Source organism: Cyrtonyx montezumae, unplaced genomic scaffold (genome assembly GCF_038088225.1).
Source record: "Cyrtonyx montezumae isolate F1298 unplaced genomic scaffold, pur_monq_1.0 scaffold_12, whole genome shotgun sequence".
In the NCBI taxonomy this organism is placed as follows: domain Eukaryota; kingdom Metazoa; phylum Chordata; class Aves; order Galliformes; family Odontophoridae; genus Cyrtonyx; species Cyrtonyx montezumae.
In genome coordinates, this window is record NW_027071848.1 from 16,373,251 (window position 1) to 16,393,099 (window position 19,849).

At 38.4% G+C, this 19,849-nt stretch overlaps 1 protein-coding gene across 3 annotated transcripts in view; it reads left to right on the top strand.

Annotated features, from left to right (window-relative positions):
• Positions 1-80: 80 nt before the first annotated feature.
• The window catches only part of NUP58 (nucleoporin 58), a 36,649-nt gene continuing 16,880 nt past the window's right edge, over positions 81-19,849 (top strand). For all 3 annotated transcript variants that reach the window (XM_065730169.1, XM_065730170.1, XM_065730171.1), the window contains exons 1-12: positions 81-280; positions 4,007-4,146; positions 5,319-5,354; positions 6,161-6,313; positions 7,979-8,113; positions 8,806-8,916; positions 11,512-11,536; positions 11,977-12,042; positions 12,623-12,797; positions 14,124-14,203; positions 14,513-14,631; positions 17,061-17,143. In XM_065730169.1, coding sequence (XP_065586241.1) covers positions 165-280; positions 4,007-4,146; positions 5,319-5,354; positions 6,161-6,313; positions 7,979-8,113; positions 8,806-8,916; positions 11,512-11,536; positions 11,977-12,042; positions 12,623-12,797; positions 14,124-14,203; positions 14,513-14,631; positions 17,061-17,143 — 1,239 coding nt within the window. In that variant the 5' untranslated portion in view covers positions 81-164. The remainder of the gene's footprint in view (positions 281-4,006; positions 4,147-5,318; positions 5,355-6,160; positions 6,314-7,978; positions 8,114-8,805; positions 8,917-11,511; positions 11,537-11,976; positions 12,043-12,622; positions 12,798-14,123; positions 14,204-14,512; positions 14,632-17,060; positions 17,144-19,849) is intronic.

A 19,849-nucleotide genomic window follows, 5' to 3' on the forward strand; every position in this document is an offset into this window, starting at 1 on the left:
CGCGGCGCCGCTATCCCGTGATGCATTGGGGCGGGCGCGCGGAGGCAGCGTGCAGTGTGCCCGGGCGTTGGGAGGCGCTGCGGGCCGCCATGCGGCGCTGAGGCCCCCGCCGCCTCTCCGGGACTCCGCAGCCGCCCGCGCCGTCTCAGCTCCGCTCTGCCGCCATGTCTGCGGGCTTCTCCTTCGGTGCGGGGACCCTCGGCTCCGCGGCGGCCGCCGCCGCTGGGGCTGGAGGAGGAGGCGGGGGCGGCGGGTTCTCCTTCGGTACCACCGCGCCGAGGTAACGCGGCCCCTCCCCGTGGTTCGAGCCGTGCTGCTGGTGTACTCTACCGGCCTGGGTGGGCCTTGGGGTCGGCGGGAGGTGGGCGGCCCCGCGCTCGGCTCTCTCGGCCCTTTTTCGGCCGCGGCCCCGCCGGCAGAAGGGCCGCTGGTAGCGGCACGGCCTCGGCCCTGTGCCCGGTGCGTGGGGGCGAAGGAGAGCGCTGCCGTTGAGCGCTGTTCCACGCGTGGTTCTTCTGAAGACTTTCTGAGTTCGAAGGGGTCTCGGAGTAACTGCTGAGATGAACAGCAGGACGAGGGGAAGTGGTTTTATGTTGAGGGAGGGAAGATTTAGGTTGGGTGTCGTGGGAGCTCTTTACGATGAGAGCGGTGAGATGCTGGAATGGACTGCACTGAGAGGTTGTGGGTGCCCCGTCCCTATAGGTGTTCAAGGCCAGATTGGATGGGGCCCTGGGCAGCCTGGTCTAGTATTAAATGGGGAAGTTGGTGGCCCTGCCGGTGGCAGGGGGTTGGAGATTCATGATCCGTGAGGTCTCTTCCAACCCTGGTTGTTCTGTGATCTGCGATTTTGAGTTCCAGGGTTATTTTTTTGTATATGCATATACGGTTGTGATAGTGCATACTGTTCCTTCTGATCTTGTTGCAGTGCTTCTGTTGAGGGTTAGGGCTGTTAACAGTGGAGCTTCGGAGCTTTTTCAGTGTTTCGGAGTCTTCCCAAATCTGATAGTACCCGAGTTCATGCTCTAATATAAATGAGCTCCTTGGGACATTAATTGGGAATGGGTATATTTCAAAATGCCCACCCCCAAGCATTGGTAGGAAGGGGACAGGGAACCTTCACAGAACTCTTTGAGTTAGACCACCTTTAAGGGTCCCTTCCGTCATCCAAGGGCATCTTCTGGAGGTTGGTGGCTGCCTGTGGTCGGGGGTTTGGAATTTGATGATCCCTTCCAACCCAAGCCATTCTTGGATTCTGTGAGTTACAAAGGGCATTCTTACTGTTTGGAAGCACATATGGGAAGGGCAAGGCTTCACAGTCTCTTCTGATACCTTAATTGTCCGGTCCTCACAGATTCATGATGTTTTTGTGCTTATTCTTTTCCCTGCAACGAAGCTTCTGTGGGCTTTGTAAAAATTTTTTCAAAGTTTCTTTTATCCCACACTTGTTTAATACAGAGTTCCTAACAGTGAAATGAAGCAGTCCGTATTTTATTCTAAGCTGTTGTTTTAAATATACTACCATATAACTGATGTCTTCTTTAGTCTTGTTGATCAAGTTGGTACAAATTATCTTTTAGATTCAAATGTTTTTATAGGTGCTCATTTTTTTGCTATTCTAACTCTTTTTTATAAACTGTAATATATATATAGCAGGTGTTAATTAATAGCAAAGGTGTTAGTATTTTTATTGATATCTTTATTTCTACAAGCAGGATGAGTCTTCAGGGCTACTGGTCAGGGTGTATCACAGAAGAAGAAACTTTACTGCTGTTGGATGGGTAGGGAAAGAATTTTGAGCATCCCTGTGGATGGTGTACTCGAAAAATGTGTTTAAGGCTTTACGAAGAAGCTGAGTCTCTTCTCAGCCAGGTCTAAGGCAATATTGCCAGGTGACAGGGAGAAAGGGAGCTTTGTTCTGTTGTCTGTTTTTACTGATCAGTATGATTGCACAGTTTATATTCTTGTGCCTTAAAGGGTATGGTTTTGCAGCCTGTGTAATTCCTGTGCTAAATCACTAGCAATTCTGCTATTTTGTTTATCAGTGTACTCCATAGCCAGCTTTAGCCAGGTACAGTGTTTCGTGTGGCACTGCACTGTGCTGCTCAAGGATGCTGTGGGTGACCCACCCCTGCAGGTGTTCAGGGCCAGATTGGATGGGGCAGTCTGATCTGGTGGGTGGCAGCCCTGCCCATGGCAGGTGTTGGAACTGGATGGGCTATAAGATCCCTTCCAATCTAAGCCATTCTATGATTTATTCTAGCTCTGAAGTCAGTTTCCCTTTGGAGCTGCTGTGCCATGGTGATGCCTTCCATCTGTAGGCAGGTGGTGAATAATCCCTGTGGTCTGTGTGTTCCCATACTGCAGATGTTCTGCCTCTGTGTTTTGGCTTAGTTAAAGTTTACTTGTAAATTTCTCTGTATTTACTGTTGTGGAATTATTATTTTTTGTTATTCCCATAGTGTTGAGCTGCATATGTTGCACTTTGGCTTTCTTCTACTGGAATGCAGAAACTTAAAAGAAAAATCATCCTTTTCTATACCCGGAAAAGATGAAAAGGGAACTCTCAGCAAGTGAGAGAAGCATATTTTTGTATGTCCAAGTTGGTGGGCAGTTAGGGTGACCTGCTGCCTTTTGGCATTTTGAAATTCTGAGAGTAAAGGAAGGTGAAAGCTTTGAAATTGGACAATTAGTTGGCTTTTGTCTTTCTGGACTTTTTGGCCTCTGTTTCCTGAGTTAATTACAATTACCTTTAAGGGTAACTCACACATGGGTTTTAAACTGGCACTGCGTTTTTCTGGGTTTGCCAAGATAGTTGTGTAGGTATTTCTAAAACTTACAATGTAGAAACCTCCGACAGCCTTCTTAACAAATTAATTACAAGAGTTAATTCTCAGGCATGGGAGCTGTGCTGGTACCAAAAGGGAGGAGCTGAGGGAATAAAGAGAACATAATATCTGAAACTTAAATCTGTAAAGATGGTTATGTAATAGTCTAAGTTATGCTCTTTTTTCATTGCTACTGTGGTGCTCTATGCCAGATGTCTCAATTGAAGGAAATGTGTCTAGTTTATCAAGATGCTCACAGGTGAGAGCAGGAAGTTGCTATAAAGAAATTATTCGTGTCATTTTTCATCAGTCAAGAACCCAAGCTTTGTAATCTTAGATTCATGTGTCTGCTAGCACCTGTGACTTATCAGGTTAGAGATAAACATAATTCTTGTATTTCCCATATATTTTGTGCAGTATCTTAATGCATTCTCTGACAAATGTAATGCCTGTTTTGTGTTTGCCTTAAGATTCTTACAGTGTGTAGCTACCCAAAATAAGTGTTTTCCTTTTGATTGCTAGACTCTGAGTTTCTCCTTTCTTCCCTTAATCCTCCCTGTGAAAATTATCACCTCTTAACTGTGGAAAATAGCTCTTGGAGTTAACTTCTATAGTTGGATTGCACAGTGTATTGTTAGAAAAGAAAATACCTGAAATGTAGGTGTGGGTCATCTATGATTTGCATTTACAGACAACAGTAGCATTTTTGTTCCCATTTCTTGCTAAGATAGGACAAAGTTGTGCTGTTGATGTGATGAGATGTCTGCATGCTTACTGCTTCAGAATGCAGCAACATTAGTTTTTGGTTAGACATACAGAACAGTACTTGCAGTGTGTTTTGAAAAGACACTTCTGTAGGTTTGTTGTCTTTGTTCTGTCTCAGGCACTTGTTCCCCCTTCCTGTCAGGGGAGCAGGTTTTGCAGCTGATAGAAGTGCAGGTTTTGGCTGATCTAGCCAGATGTTTCAGTTCAGCAAAGTATTCAGCAGATGCTGGACTCCGTGTCACGGTGGCATCTAAGTCGCAGTACTACAGAGGAAGACGTATTGCTCTTTGGCTGAGGTGAGCTCTGACTACCCTGTCAATTCAGAGAGGTGCACGATGGCATGGGGAACAGAAATAAGGAGGTTTGGATTTTCCTTTTGAGAAATAGTAAGTGTTAACAGTCTTATTTTGTAATAGCTCTACAGGAGGACTTAATTTTGGAACTCTGGGTTCTTCCACTGCTACAGCAACTACATCAGCTCCTTCCGTGGGATTTGGGAGTGGACTTTTTGGATCAAAACCAGCTACTGCCTTTACACTGGGAGGTACCAGCACAGGTAGGAAAAAAACTTGTATAGCAGAAGTGTGAAGCAACAGTGAAAGAATGTGCCATATACACAAAACCAGGGTTATCGTAATCTTTTTCCATAGTAGCTCAGACTTGTAGCTCGAAATATCATGTTGTTAATAAATCAAACTTCAAAACAATTTAATTGAACTCTTTAAAAAAGTTAGCACCAATGATGTAGAAACACAAATGCAGCAGCCAGAAAACTGTAACTGGGCATATGTGTAAACTGTGCCATCCTTTGAATCCTGAGTGCTATTGTATGTGTATATATATCTTTCACAATTTATTTCTTCATCCAAGGAACTCAAAACTATAATTTGAGTGGAATTTATTTTGATTTGAAAAATATTGGTAACCATTCTGAAATTGTTAGTGTTGACAGTCTTGCAGTAGGAAGCTCATTTGTGTTAACATTAAAAAAATTAATAAATTGATTTTTTTTAGGTCCATAATTAAGTCTATGCTCTTATAAAAATTGGTGTATAAAATAATGAGCATTTTCAGTCTTGAGTTGTTTCTCAGCAATTGTGCACAAAAAGGAATTTATTTTGGCTTCAATATATTTGGAGGAAAACTTTTTTCTTCTGCATCTCTATGAAGAAATAGAGAGATCACTGTTAGAAATGAAATCATCAGTGGACCTGAAGCCTGTCTCACTGTGTTGGGTTCATTTGTCTTGGCTCTTTGCATCATTACTTTGATATTCTAATTGTTTAAGTCTTAAAATTGCACAGCCGTGTTCCTCACTTCTAATTTCCAGTGAGGTAGTCATCCTAAGCTGAGACACAGCATTTCATGAAAACTTTGTAGTTCTCTTCATTGTATTATGAATCCATCTTATGTGCTGTCAAGTGGCTGAAAAAATACTCAGTTGATTTATCAGTCTTATTTTTGTGTACCTTCAATTATTTGAAATATAGTACTGATATGTTACATCAGCTTCACTGGTTGCAGATTCTTACAAGAAATTGTTTTAAAGTCTTTGCTAGAGTTTACAAATAGTGGTTTCAATGTTACAGTTACTTTGCTTTCAAGATGCTACATAATGTAACATAAGATATGTAGTAAATATTTATTCTAGTGTTTTGTTTCATGACTGTTATTAACATAACTGCTTTGTGATCCTCACTGTTCTTACTATTCTTGTTGTTGAATCAGGAACAGCAACGACCATTGCTCCAGCGCTGACACTGGGTAAGGAATTCATTTGAGCGTTAATGATGTTCAGGCAAAGAAAAAATGTTTAGTTCTTATAATGTAGAAGGTTAACGTTTGTGCAAGCTTTTTCCTCGCTGTTAATTGCAATCTGCAATGTTAAGCTGTGAGCCAGGGTGGAAGTAAAGGATTATTCCATTCCTGTACAACAGTAAGAGTAGTCATAGTGAAAAGTTAGACCTGGATTTAAATCCCCTGGTGAGTTCATCCTTCAACAGAGAAGTGGAATCTATTATCAATGAATTCTTAGGACAAAATTTCTTTGTTATGAATTTTGACAGAGCAGATGTCTTCTAATTCCTTCTAGTAGAAGAGTAAAGAGGTTTGAACTGGAAAAAGGGATACTAGGAGTATATTCCTCTTGTTTCTCTGGTACATATGTAGTAACTGTTTTTCAGCCATCATTAGGATCACTGGAGTATGTAGGTGTGGTTGTTGTTGAGCAGCTGAGCTTGACATAATCAGAAGTGTTTGGATCAGGATGGTGGTGGTAGTGTCACAAGGCAGACTGGTGTCCAAGAGTTTTGGAAGCCATGCTAATTGGGAGAAAGTGGTATTGGTTACAGAAGCAAATGAAGTGGGTGGGAGAAGAGAGGAGCAGCTAACCCAGGATGTTTGTAATCATATATGGCAGTCGGTACTGTGCATGTGAATATTAATTTTCTATGGTTGAATGTCATTGAAAATGGATACACAGCAGTTGTTGAGAATAGTATATTTCTTATGCTTGTTTTTGTGATGTGTATGTATAAGTGCACTCCTGTTATTTTCGGGATTTCTTTTAGGCACACCTGCCACCACATCAGCAGCTACCACAGGCTTTAGTTTAGGCTTCAACAAACCTGCAGGTTCAGCCACACCATTTGCTTTATCTATCACTTCTACCTCAGCGAGTGGCCTGTCGCTATCTTCTGCTCTTACATCAACTCCTGCAGCAGGTAGGAAAATGTTTTGTTTGGTTTTTACAATATAAGTTTACTTTAAAACAGTGTCATGTTCTGTTTTATTCAAGTATTTACATATTTTTGTGGTACTTTAAGAAGGTTCATTGGATTTTACTAGCTGTAAGTTTGAGGAGCCTAATGCAGACAAGGTTTATATTTATATGGAGCACAGTGTAGCCTGTAATCCAAGTCATTAGGAGGGTAGCAACAGCTGGTTTATGTTGCATAGCTGAACGGTGTCTACCTGTTTTAGGCAGTGTGAAATAGTTAACTAGAAGTGTAAATGAGATTTTATTTTCCTGTGTAGTTCTTTTACATTGCTCACCATACTATAACTCACCTAAACTGCACTGTACATAATGATAATAAAGACTAGAGCTTTTTTCTTGACCCTGGGAGCTAACATTTAAACACAGTTATTTGTGCCTTCTATGCTCTGTAGCTTTTTACCAACAGTAGTTCTCTGATTCTGCCATTCTCAGACAAAGCTGAGACACTTGTTAGTTTGAGTCTTCTGGAATTAACATGACATTTGTTTTCAGTCTGCCTCATGTAAATTGTAGTATCATAGAATGGTTTGGATTGGAAAAGGAACCTTTAATATTAGAGTCCCAGCCCCCTGCTATAGGCAGGGACACCTCCCTCTAGACCATGTTGCTCGCAGCCCCATCCAGTCTGGCTTTGAATGCCTCCAAGGAGGGGGCATTCACAACCTATCTGGACAATCTGTTCTAAAACTTTCAGCCTTCACAGTAAAGAATTTATTCCTAATACCTAGTCTAAATCTACCTTCTTCCAGCTTAAGATCACGTTTTCCTCATCATGCTGCATGCCCTTATAAAAAGTCCCTCCCCAGTTTTCCTGTAGGCCTCCTTTAGGTAATGGAAGGCTGCTATAAGGCCTCCTTGAAGCCTTCTCTTCTCTAGGGTGATGAACCCCAGCTCTCTCAGCATGTCCTCATAGTGGAGGTGCTACAGCCCTCTGATCATCTTCATGACCCTCCTTTGGACCTGTTCCAACAGCTCCAGGTTCTTGTGTTGGGGGCCCTGGAGCTGGGCACAGTGCTCCAGTGGAGTCTCATGTGAGCAGAGTAGAGGGGCAGAATTACCTTCTTAGACCTGCTGGTCACACTTGTCTTGATACAACCAAGATACAGTTGGTCTTCTGGGCTGCAAGTGCACATTGCTGACTCATGTTGAATCTGTCATCAGTCGACACTCCCAAATCCTTCTCAGAACTGCCTTCAAGCCATTCTTTGTCCAACCTGTAACTGTGCTTGAGATTGCCCTGACACAAATGCATGGCTTTGCACTTGGAAGTGAAGTACTTTAAATATTGAGCATTTAAAAAGTCAGTTGTAGTTGTTAGATCCATTATGCTCTAAGATCAGTGTAGAGTTGTAGATGATCTAGCATTCTGGGTAACTCAGAATTTGACTGTAGTTGCAGATAAGCTAATGAAGCTTACAACACTGTGAAACAAAACCATGTATGATTTGAAAGTCTGTAAGTTTGGTCAGGAAATTGAAGAGGAAAAATACTATAGTTGAGTTTATTATTGAGTTATTATAAAGATTATTTCAGTTATTTCAGACTCTGTAGATGTATTTGAACGCAGTGTGTACATGAAGCTGTTGTTACGTTTTGTTTTTCTGTGCAGGTACTACTGGCTTTACGTTAAATTTAGGTGGAACAACTGCTCCAACCACAACTGCCTCCACAGGCCTGTCCTTGGGAGGGACCTTAGCTGGTTTAGGAGGTTCACTCTTCCAGAATACAAGCACAGCAGCAACAGGTGAAAGTTAATGCTTTTTTCCTTCTCCTGCCTTAAAATGTCAAGACTGTGTGTAGATGTACTAAATTGTGATCTAAGATCTACTTTTTCTTTCACAGTGTTAAGATTTATATAATTTTTAAACATCAGTTTGAAACTGTTGCTATCCATAGAAACTATTCTGTAGTCATTAGTTTCTTCCTAATGTTTAAATTTGTTAATTCTTATTTTTTTAGATGAAAACATGAGAAAAATCTTTGCAGTGACTCAAGGAAGTTCACTGTAAATGATAGAGGGCAGTGTTGTACCTCATTTGACTGTGGAGAAATTTATTGCTCCTTTTGTTGGTTGCTTTTGGTCTGAATAAAGTCTTAAAGTTAATAAATATCTGAAGGGGCAATACTGACTTTGACTTTCAGTTCCAGAGGAAAAATTAACATCTTGTAGTGTTGGAAATGTGCTGCTCTTGAATGCCTTTGTTTCATTTTGTTTAAAAGCTTGATGAAGTTAGCTATCTATGTCACAAACACTGTGAGGAAATTACATGAAAACTTAGCATTGTTGTGTGAAATTTGATAAAATGTTTTATTTCTTTGCATTTTTTAATCCAAATACAGTAAATGCACTCTGAACTTGCAAGCAAGGTGGTCTGTGGTTTTATTGTAAACTATCAGCGTTTTAAATGCAGAAATTCTGTTTGGGTTTCTTAACAGGACTTGGGCAGAATGCTTTGAGTTTGACTCTGGGGACAAGTGCAGCTCCTTCAAGTACTGCTAATGAAGGTCTTGGTGGCATTGACTTTAGTAGTTCTTCTGATAAAAAGAGTAAGGGTTTTTTTAAATATTTATGTCCTATAATGTATGCTGTAATTTGTTGAAAAAGCTATACAGTCCTACAGTAAACACTATTTTAATGTTAAGAGTGTGGAATCAAAGCTGTCAGTTTTAACTTCTTACTTTTATGAAGCATGTCAGTTAATTTCATTTATGGTTATTGTATAGAAAAACGAAGTCTTGGCTGCAAATGCAATATAATGTGACATTCTTTAAAATAAGTATAAGCAAGCATTATACTTGAGAACAGCAGTTCAAAATGTTGCAGCTTCCTGGAATGAAAGACTCATTGGGCTCTTTATTGAAAAGGCATGGCATATTTCCTAACAGTTGGGTCAACTGGCCACTAGGTGGGGGAGCAGTGCAGTGTTTAAGAAATGCATTTTAAGTACAAAAAGTGCTCATTTGAAAACAGCTTTCTCTGACACTAGCAGTTCTTAAATTTGTGGAGGTTTAAGCTTTTTTTTTCCTCCTCACTCCTCTTCAAAACCTATAGAATAAAAGTGTCCTGTTGTTAACTTGTTATTCTTCAGTGCTGTGTTTCTAGAGCTGGGGATCTGTTACATTCCATGTGGTTGTTGATACTAGTTGTTGAAATCTAATTCTTAAAGTATCCAAAGTAATTAATGTCCATCTGCCAATACTCAATATTCCCTTGTCTTATTTGCAATGATTTTATGCATCTAAAGCATTTTAACTAAAGTTGATTATATAATGCCTGTTTTCTTTGGGGAACTAAACATCAGCATAATGTTGATTTTTTTTTTTTCTTCCGTAACTTTCAGTGATAAAGAAAAAACTCTGATTCTTAGGTTCTCGTGGGGTTTCCATTATCATATTAGGATTGCACAACTCTTCCATAATGTACAAGTATCTTAACTTGAGGCCTAGTGAAACACTGGCTTCTTCAGCATTGTTTTGCTCAGTTTTTAGGGTGTAATCCCAAAGGAGCTGATTACCCAACTTCCTGTCATGCACTGAAACTGGGTGGGAGGAGGTGGGTGTGTGTGGCTTTTGCTGTCAGGATGGTTAGCAAAGAGATTTGCTTAGCTAAGCAATAGAAAATGCTGAAGGGGACTGTTGGAGTGTTCACTTTTCAAAATTCAGAATTTAATTTAGAAATGTTTCTTGTAAGGGGTAGTGTTGACGTAGACAGCCTTGACGAATATTCCTACTTCTGCACTACTGCTGGTTTCTTGTTGGTACAATTACTTGTACAGCTATATGAGAAACTAATAAGTAAGGTTTGAGAGTAATACTTTCAACCTATTTTCTTTCCTGAAGGAAAGGAAGGCGATGCAGCTACTAAAAAAAGTGCTTGTGAGGTTACTGCCTGTGGAGTTCCAGGACAGATAGCATCTTTATGCTGTCTTCTGGAATTGGTTGTTGTAGATTTTTCTACTCAAGACTAAGGAGTGGCTGCCTAGTATTTCTTTAAAGATGGCTACTGAAAGTTATTCTTGTACATCAGTTTTCCTTGCATGTGACCAAAAAAAGACAGCGTATGCTCAGATAATAGTTATTTATTATTTCATAAATCTTTCACTTTGTAAATACTGTTCAGATGAAGTACAGCTAGGAAAATTAGTGACTGAAGAGAGAAAACAAAGTAAACTTACTTTACTGCCTAGGCAGTCAGCTGAGAAAGGGGTTTGAATTCTGGCATTTATCTGGATTGTCTTTTTTCTTTTTTTTTTTCCCCCTGTTCTGTGCAACTTTGGTTGTTGGTTTTGTTTGGGTTGAGTAGAGGAGGGATGGGGGTAGTGGTTGGTTCTTGTTTGTTTGTTTTGCAAAAGGTAAAGGGTATGAGACTCTTGGTTCTGGCACTGGATGACAATGCAGATGGCCTAAGCAATTGCTTCATAAGCAAGCAGCAGGTGCACTGGCTTGTGCAGCATAAGTTTTAGCATTCGCATTGTTTTCATGGCTACCTTCTGACTTAATGGTGCTGTGAGGATTTAAATGGCATTTTGTTGAAGAAGTGGCCTCATTCTAGTCTGTGCAAGTTTTATTAGCAGACTGCTGTGATACAAAATGCAAGTACTGCCCATGTATGGGCTTCTATGACTAGAAGCAGTCATGGCTTGCCTGTACGTGTGGTACTGCTTTTAGCTCCTTTCCGTAGTTGAAGAGAAGCATTTGGCATCTTGGTTAATTTTCGCATCTAGGTGCACAGATATCTAGTTTGGAGTCTGTGGGTGGTAGATAAGTGGTGACACCTTTGGTTCTGTAAAATGACATTTATTCCTGAGCAGTGTGCAATAGTGGAACTCCTAGAAAAATTCAGCAGGCCTAGGCAGGGATGGATTTCTTATGTAAGTGCAATTGCTCATGCATTTGAAGTGACTTTTAGTGTAAAATATCTTGTTGCTCTAATTTTTGTTCAAGAAATTAGCACCTGAGCAGGTGAATCACTGTTCTTATCTGTGAAGGAGAACAAATTAAAACATTTCTTATATGCTAGACTAGTAACTTCTCTTATCTGCTTGATTGCTCTTGATTGCACTAATCATTTCTTAATTAAAAATCTTATTAAAGCTTTTTGTCACTTCTACTAAGTTTTATTTCTCATCTACAATTTTCTAGGTGACAAAACAGGAACAAGACCAGAGTAAGTGTCAGATTCTCTTTGCATTCTGTATCATAAGCTTAGCTGCTGCCTTTTCTACTACTTTCATCTTTGAAAAGGCTTAAATGAAAATAGCCAGTTCTTGCAGTATGAGTCACTTAATAATGGTGATTCATCCTTCTGCTCATCAAATGCAATGTTTTAAATGACAATACCTACTGTTCGTCTGCTTTCTACTATAAACTGATCACATAGCCTGAAAAATTGTTTCTGTAAACTGCATGCAGTATTTATACCACAGCATTAGGTACTGTCATAGTCTCTGACTACACATGAAATCAAATCATTTCTAGATGCAGCCTGCATGCAACTGGTGCAAAATTGAGTAGTTGGTCACTTGAAAGTCTTCACAGTACTTAGTAATCATGTGAAAATGCTTGGCAGCATTGAAGCACCATCTAAACATGTGTTGTGTATTGTAGAGACAGCAAAGCACTAAAGGATGAAAATCTACCTCCAGTAATCTGTCAAGATGTTGAAAATCTACAGTAAGTAGTGTTTATGACCATTGTGCTGCTAAGTATTGTATTCTGTTAATGCTCTATAACAACAACATGAAAAGCAGTACTACAGACTGTGTGCAGGATAACTTAATAGTCTGAGGCTGTCAGCAGATTAATGATGGGATCACAGTAGGTGAATAATTCCAGTAGCTGATGTCTGGGACTGTGTTTCGCCACTTGAATTTTCAGTCCCATTTCCACAAATGGGCATGCCCAAGAAGTGTGCTTCTAGAAGCTGATCCAGACTTCCATGGGAGCGTTAAGCTTCTTGTGCATGTGTAGTAAGCATCTAATTCTATTTGCATATGCACTGTGGATCTTACATGGTGTCAAGGGTTAGCCTTGACTCAGGCAGGAGAGAGGCAGATTATACAGCCTCTGATTAGACCATATATTACAGTATTTGTGAATTCAGTGTAGCAATAGATTTTAGAATTTTACGATTAGTACTTGAATTTGGAAAAATTCATTGCTATTTAAATAATGCAATTGAAGTAAATTTTGTGTACTTCAGGTTGAATATATTTTCTTTCTTACCACCCCCCCTTTTTTTCCCTTTCTCTAGGAAATTTGTGAAAGAACAAAAACAAGTTCAGGAAGAAATTAGTAGGATGTCATCTAAAGCAATGCTTAAAGTACAGGAAGATATTAAAGCTCTGAAACAGCTTCTGTCTGTAGTTGCAAGTGGATTACAGAGAAACACTCTTAATATTGACAAGCTGAAAATGGAAACTGCACAGGTATTGCATACTCTTTAAGTAGAGTTTGAATGTTCATTGTTTCCTGTAGGATATATACCTTTCTTTATCAACCAAGTTATGGCGTGGTGACTCCGTGACAACTAAACTGAAGCAGTTGTAAACCAAGTGTAAAGTTGAATCCATTCTGATCTTTGTGGAATTACTGGAGGCAACTGACTGAAATCTGTGATGCCAGTGTTTTCAGATAAGTGTAATAGCAAGGAGAATTTTATTCAGGTTTTTATTTTATTTTATTTTATTTATTTATTTTATTATATTTTATTTATTTAATTTTATTCAGGCCCACTAACATAGGCCTCAGAAGGGGATGTGCACCCACTCTAGTTTGACTTCAGTTTGCGTATTCAGCTGCTAGTGAAGGTTTGTTTGCAGTCACATACTGAACTCTGGGGGCAGTGGAGGTGCAAGTATGTTTTCTTCTTATCACTTAAGAAAAATTTAAATGTTAGGGACCAAAGTGTCTAATTATGTCTAGTATTTATGTAATGAAGAGGTCAACTGTTCACTAGTCTTTATCTTAACTGTTTAACTAGTATGAGCTCAAGCTTTGATTCAGGCTTTTGAAGTTAAGCTCTTTGTCACTCTTTCTTTCATATGGCTTGTCAAAACTGCTTTGTTTGAGTATTTTATTCTGAAGTGGAAAATATGCTTCTAAATTTTGGAAGGAAACACTCTGTAGTTGAGCTTTGGTAATTATTTGCTGCGAAAGCAAAAAACTTGTTAGTAATATCTCTTATTTTCTTATGATTAGTAACAGAAGCAGGCACTGAGAAATGATTAATGGTAGTGTTATTAGGAAGTATTAAACGAAATGTCTAGTGTAATCATGCCTAAAAAGATCTTTTCCATAGAAAAAGTGTGATCACGCAATTAAGGCTTTTTAAGGCGAAATAACTTTATTTCTTTTAGGCATGTTACTTGCATTTGACTGTTACATTTCCTTTTCCTTTAGCCTGTTAAGTTATTAAAGACTATCTGAAGTACAACAGAGTTCAGACCTTACCTGTGACAGTCTCTGCCCATAGCAGGAGGTTTGGACTAGATGGTACTTAAGTATCTAGATGATCAGCAAGCTTTCAGGATGTACTGCTGCCTGTTTCTTGTCTAAACATATTGTGATATTTTCAGTTCTTCAACCTTCTGCCAATCTATTGTTTGAAGAATTTGTGGTCAGATTCTACTGTAGATTTAATTTACAAAATGTTTTCTTCCTGGGTTTGTGAATGAACTGCAGAATTGTAGTTATTTTCTTTTTGAACACTTAATTCAGAACCTTATATTTTATTAATTTCTTAATTTATTTAGGAGCTAAAGAATGCAGAAATAGCATTAAGAACACAGAAAACTCCTCCTGGTCTCCAGCATGAAAACACAGCCCCAGCAGAGTGAGTTACAGTTGCTTATTAAAAAAAAAAAGGAGCAATAATGTAACATCCGAAGTTGTCTTTTTTTCTTCTTGTAATATCTTGTACTGAATGCTTCGCAGAATCAGTGCTTATTTTATCTCATAGTTATGGGAAATACAGTCCTTGTTCTTCTAATAGTAGAAGAATGTCAGGAATGTCATTAAAACATATCTGTTGCAAGTAATGAAATGAAAGTAGGCAGCTAATGTGGTGGTGTGTTGTTTTGTTTTCAAATAGTGGCAAATTAATGAGATAATATGATTAAACTTCACTGTTTTACTCACCTAGCTACTTCAGAATCTTGGTAGAGCAGTTTGAAGTACAACTGCAGCAATATAGGCAACAAATAGAAGAACTGGAAAATCATCTTGCTACTCAAGCAAATAATTCACATATAACTCCACAAGGTAAACGTTTCTGCTTAAGTGTTTTATACATGAAAATTAATATTATACCCATAATAGGCTTAAAAACAAAAAAGGAGATTAAATAAAAAATCGACAGTAATTAATGTAAAGAAGCAAGTGTTCAGATACATTCCAAACCACAGAATTGAACCTTGAACTTGTAAAAGCTTCTTAAGCTTTGTAACATGAATCTACTTCCTGAGGTGCAATTTGTGTGCTTGGTTTATGTTTGGAAACTTTGGGAGGTGCCCAGGGTTGTAAATTACAACTTTTGTACATCTGAAAATTAAGAAGTAAAGAAATAATACATTCTTGTATTCTGGCTGACTTTTGTTATTTCACAAGAGTGGTTTCTCAGTCTTTCCTACATTTAGTTAGGGCTCTTGCATAGAAGCTGGGAATGGAAGTTCAGGGCTTTTTATGGGGCTGGGGCACATCTAAGACATTTTGTGAATACTTTAACACTAATTTTGTGCTCCCCTTTCTGACAGTGTGTATGCATTTGCCATCTTGTTTTCCTTGTTTACATTCCTAATGAACTCATAAGCATCAGAGGAATCATCCTGCTTTGCAGTCTTTCATGAACTTAGCCCAAGATTATCTGGTCCTTTGGTTTTTGGTGGCTTTTTTTGTTGTTGTTCTGCTTCCAGACCACTGTTATTTCATTTGTTGTTGTGCAGTGTTCTTAGGGTTAATGTAATATTGAGAAAATGTCATTCCTCTCCTTTTGGTTTCTGCATTCTTTCTTCCATACTCATTAATGAGACTTGTGTACCTACCTGCTATTTTAACATGAGATCATTCAACAAAGGTGCTCTTCTGTTGAAAATACTAAAACAACTTCACTGTTGTACATGAATGCGGGAAATGATGATGTTGGTTTGATTCTGGAATGTAATTTTCCTTTCTAAAGACTATCTTGTCAAAATGGCAAGCTCAGGAATGAAGGTGACTTCTGTGGGAAAGATGTTCTGTAATCTCTTTGTTGTAGATCTTTGAGCTTGCCAGATAATTCTGGCAAAACATTAAACTGGGGCCATTAACATTTACAGTGCCCATCTCTGTCCCATCTGTCTGGGCTCGTATCTGGCACCACACCTTGCAGTGCACTGACTAGACAAACACTGCTCTCTGCTCTGACCAGTTGCAATCAAAAAATGAGAACTTCATTAGTTCTAAGAAGACCTGGAAGGCTTCTTAGAAGACTAAGAAGACTTGGTCTTTTTTGCTGGTGTGTCACTTTATCCAGACCTCTGAGAGGTTTTCCCAAGATAGTCTTCCACAGCAGTAATATTTTGCTGTAGTGTAAAGTTTCTTTGCATGGGCAAGGACTGATCTGCTGTATTTTTTTTCTCTCAGCAAATCTAGTCAGCAGTGTATTCTATGTGTAGACAGTTTTACCTTTCTGCATATAAGAGGACTCAAACATTACCTGGAATGTCTTGAGTTTTGTAGTGTTGTGAGTTCAGTGTGAGTAAATTGGCCACATCTTTCCAAAGAGTCTGAAAGCAGTGTTCTTAGATCCCCTGGCTCCACGTATCCACAGGATGACATCCCAAAGCTCCATGGCTTTTCTTTTTCAAAAAGTATTGTAAGTTACAATGGAGAAGTTCCCCTGCAGAGTTGCAGCTCATTTTGGTTCTCAGATGGTCTTGTCTTCTGGACCTTGATGGCTATTCCTTGGATTTCAGTGGCTTATGTGCCTCCTTTAAGAAAAATGAAGCTGATCTGATCTCATTGGAAGATCCCTAAATCGCCTTTCCATCCTTCATTTTTCTTCATTCAGTGCTTCTTTTAGAAAGCCATTTTTTGTCAGTGCCTTACTGCAAACTTGCAGGTTACTTGCAGTTACCTTTTGAAATTTCATCTTTCATCCAAAAGTTTTGCATTAGTTTAGGTACTTAGAAAACAATTTCATTATTTGTGTGGAAAGTAGGGTATTGTAATTCTAGGGATTTGTGTAGGCAACAAAGCCCCACTGGTGTAATTCACTCAGTTTATGATGTGCTTGTGAGTAGAAGGAAAGAGTTTCTGTGATGCTTGTTGACCATGTTTTTTAAAATGTAATAAGGGTTCTATTCTCTGTTATCTCTTTGCAAAATGGACTGAGCACTCTACTGGATGAGCTCAGAGTAGAAAATATATACAAACACAAGGAAGTCTGATTTAACTCTCTGGTTTTGCTTTTGGTGTGGTGTTTTTTTGTTTAGGGTTGTTGTTTTTTTTCCACAAAATTAAGTTTGGAGCCCTGAGAAATAATGCTTTAAAAAGTAGTTCTGGATTTGATACATTAATTTATTTTCATGCAAACTTTTTGTGCTTTGTTCTGTATGGATTCCAGGTGGGCTTCTTGCTGTAATAATATACACTGAACCTTTTCTCCTGAACGTAAGGCTATCATTTACCAATATTTTATGTGCCTTTTGCAGATTTGTCTATGGCTATGCAGAAAATCTATCAAACATTTGTGGCTTTAGCAGCACAACTTCAGTCCATACATGAAAATGTAAAGGTATGTCGCTTTGATCCATTCCTGTGTGTTTAGTGAAGGAACTGAAGTCACTGTTAATAACTGATACTATATCTTCAAGTATGCCTTTTCTGTTGAAGTATTGTTAAAAAAAAAACAAACAAAAAACACTTGTCTGATATGCTTGGATTAAAAGGGTAACTTTTCATTCAGCTGAAGTCTAATTTGAAACATTTGCCTGTTGGGATGGTGGCAACTGAGCTGTCACTTAAGTTATAAAATGTTTTTTATGTAATTTCTTTTTTGTTATAATCAGTTTTTGTTTTTTGTTTGAGCTCATGTGAATATGTTGTGCTCATTAGTGACATCTTGATGTCAAGCAAACACAATCTACGTATGCTTTTACCCAAATAGGTAACAGGAAAAAGAAGATACTTGTGTTTGATTTTGTCTTTTTTTTATTTAAAGGATGCTGGTGCAAAGTGTGTTCTGGCTTAATGTTTTTTCAACCTGGTTTTCATGGAAAGTTACATATGTACCAAAAAATAAGTCTGCTGCTGAAAGAATGTTATGCGGTAGGGCAACAGAGCAGCCTAGTTAGGCTTGGGTTTTCCCCTGTAAGCTCTAGCTCAAGTTTTTGGTTACAGTTCTGGACAAACTGACAAAATATCAGTGTTTTACAATCTGTTAGTATCAGAACTCTCATGGTAACAAAAAAAAAAAAAGCAACCTCCAACATAGTAAAACAACAAAGTACAAGTATTTGATTTTGCAAAATGACTTTTTAAATAGGTGTAAATATTGGTGTTTTTTTTTCCTTCCGAAGTTTATTCTGCACAGTATTACTAGTTCTGGAAATTCTTGCAGATATTTACTTTGAGGAAAAGTTAAAGAATACTGAGGCTCTTGTAGGAATTAAATACTTTGTGTCTGGTTGCTTTGGTCAGCATGGATATTTATTGGATTACAGATACTTAACATCAGGTATTTGTGGTCTAGTTAACTTGTTTTGATACCAGGTACAGAATAGATCAGCTTTTCTATAATTTCAACATAATTAAACATAAAGGATCCCAAAAGCATTTTGTGCTGATTGCTCCAGAGATGTGTGCCTTATGTTGTGATGTGATCTGTGTGGTGATGCATCTCTTCTTTAATATGAAGAGCTGGATTAGTATCCAAGTATTAGCAATGATATCTTCAAGTAATTGGTTGGCCTGATGCAGTATGGAAGGGGTTATTTTTTATTATTGCCTGAAAATAAGGGATTGCTTGGAGGATTTCTCTTTTTGTGAGATCCAGTCTCACAACTGTGATGGCTGATACGTAGGAAAACAAAATTTCAGTTGAAGCTTCAAAAAGGAGGGAAATGGACATACTGCAGAAAGACATTAAAACTATCTGATTTGGTTTACCAGCTGTTAGATGCTAGGGGGGGAGAGCAGTTTTAGAACAGTCTCTTCCTCATTTAATGGCTCTAATATAATTTATGAAGACAGAGCTCTGACCTCAACTCATTCCTTTGTCTGAACAAGGCTTTTTGGCTTGCATATATATACTTCTCCTCAGAGGTCTGAAGTTGTAGTAAAATGTGGCCTGAAATTTCTTTGTGCAGTTAACTGATAAATGTACATAATAAATGCATTCTATTCACTGAAGAGTAGAATGTGCTTGGATCCAATACAGGGGAAGAACTTTATTCAATCATTCTGTTTTAGGGCCTGCTCTGGATTATCTAATGGCATTTCTATGAGCTCTGGTATTGTATTAGATCTCTGACCAAAGTTCCACAAGCATCCTTTTATTAACAAAGATAGCACTCCTGATATGATGATGAGAGAAATCTGTTTCTGATACATGCTATTTCTGATGGATCCTGACTGACAGCTGTTAAAATCCAGAATAAGAAAATTATTTTTACTAAAGTTAAATGTGCTCCTTTTCTCAGAAACAAGCATCTACTAAGCCAGAAAGTTGGGAAGTTTGTCTTCCATAAAATTCAGATAAATCTACTACTGTTGTTTTTTTTTTTTTTAAGTAAACCTATTGTATTTCAGTATATTTTTTAAATGGAAATCAATTTTACCAGTTCACTAAGTGCAGCCATTTAGTCCTAAGATATCCATATTCCCTCATCTGTGACAGAGGTAGAAATGCCTCGTAAGACAAAGAGAGGTATTGTGACAGAAGGTGGGGTCTTGAGGGTGAGGGGAAAGGGAAACAAATCTGGGCTTCTTGGTAGTCTAATGCAAAAAAAAAAAAAAAAAAAAAAAAGATTTAGTGCAAATGCAGTATGTTACCTAGCTAACAAAATGTATCTAAAACAAGATAATTCTTAAAATTCTGATACATTCTTTGAGCCTGTATTAAGAAAGAAATGCAAGCAAGAAAAGACAGAAATAGAGGTGAAATAGAGCAAATGTATGCAATATGGGTAGCACAGAAGGAATGTTGTTATATAATGTAATAAGCTAATAATGCTGCTGTATTTGGCCTCTCAGGTCAGCCAGCATACTGACAAAACAAATCGTGTTGATTTACACCAACTTTGAGAGACTTTGATATCATTCAGAATGTTCCTCTATTACACTTAACCACTTTGCAGCTTCTAAGTAAAGAAAAATTTCTGACTGTGAACTTGACTAGATCCTTCCAGATCTTTTTAAGGGATTTAAGGAAGTTATATTTATAGCTTGGTTTCTTTTTTTTTTTCTTACGAAGTTACGGTTTTATATCAAACACACTGAA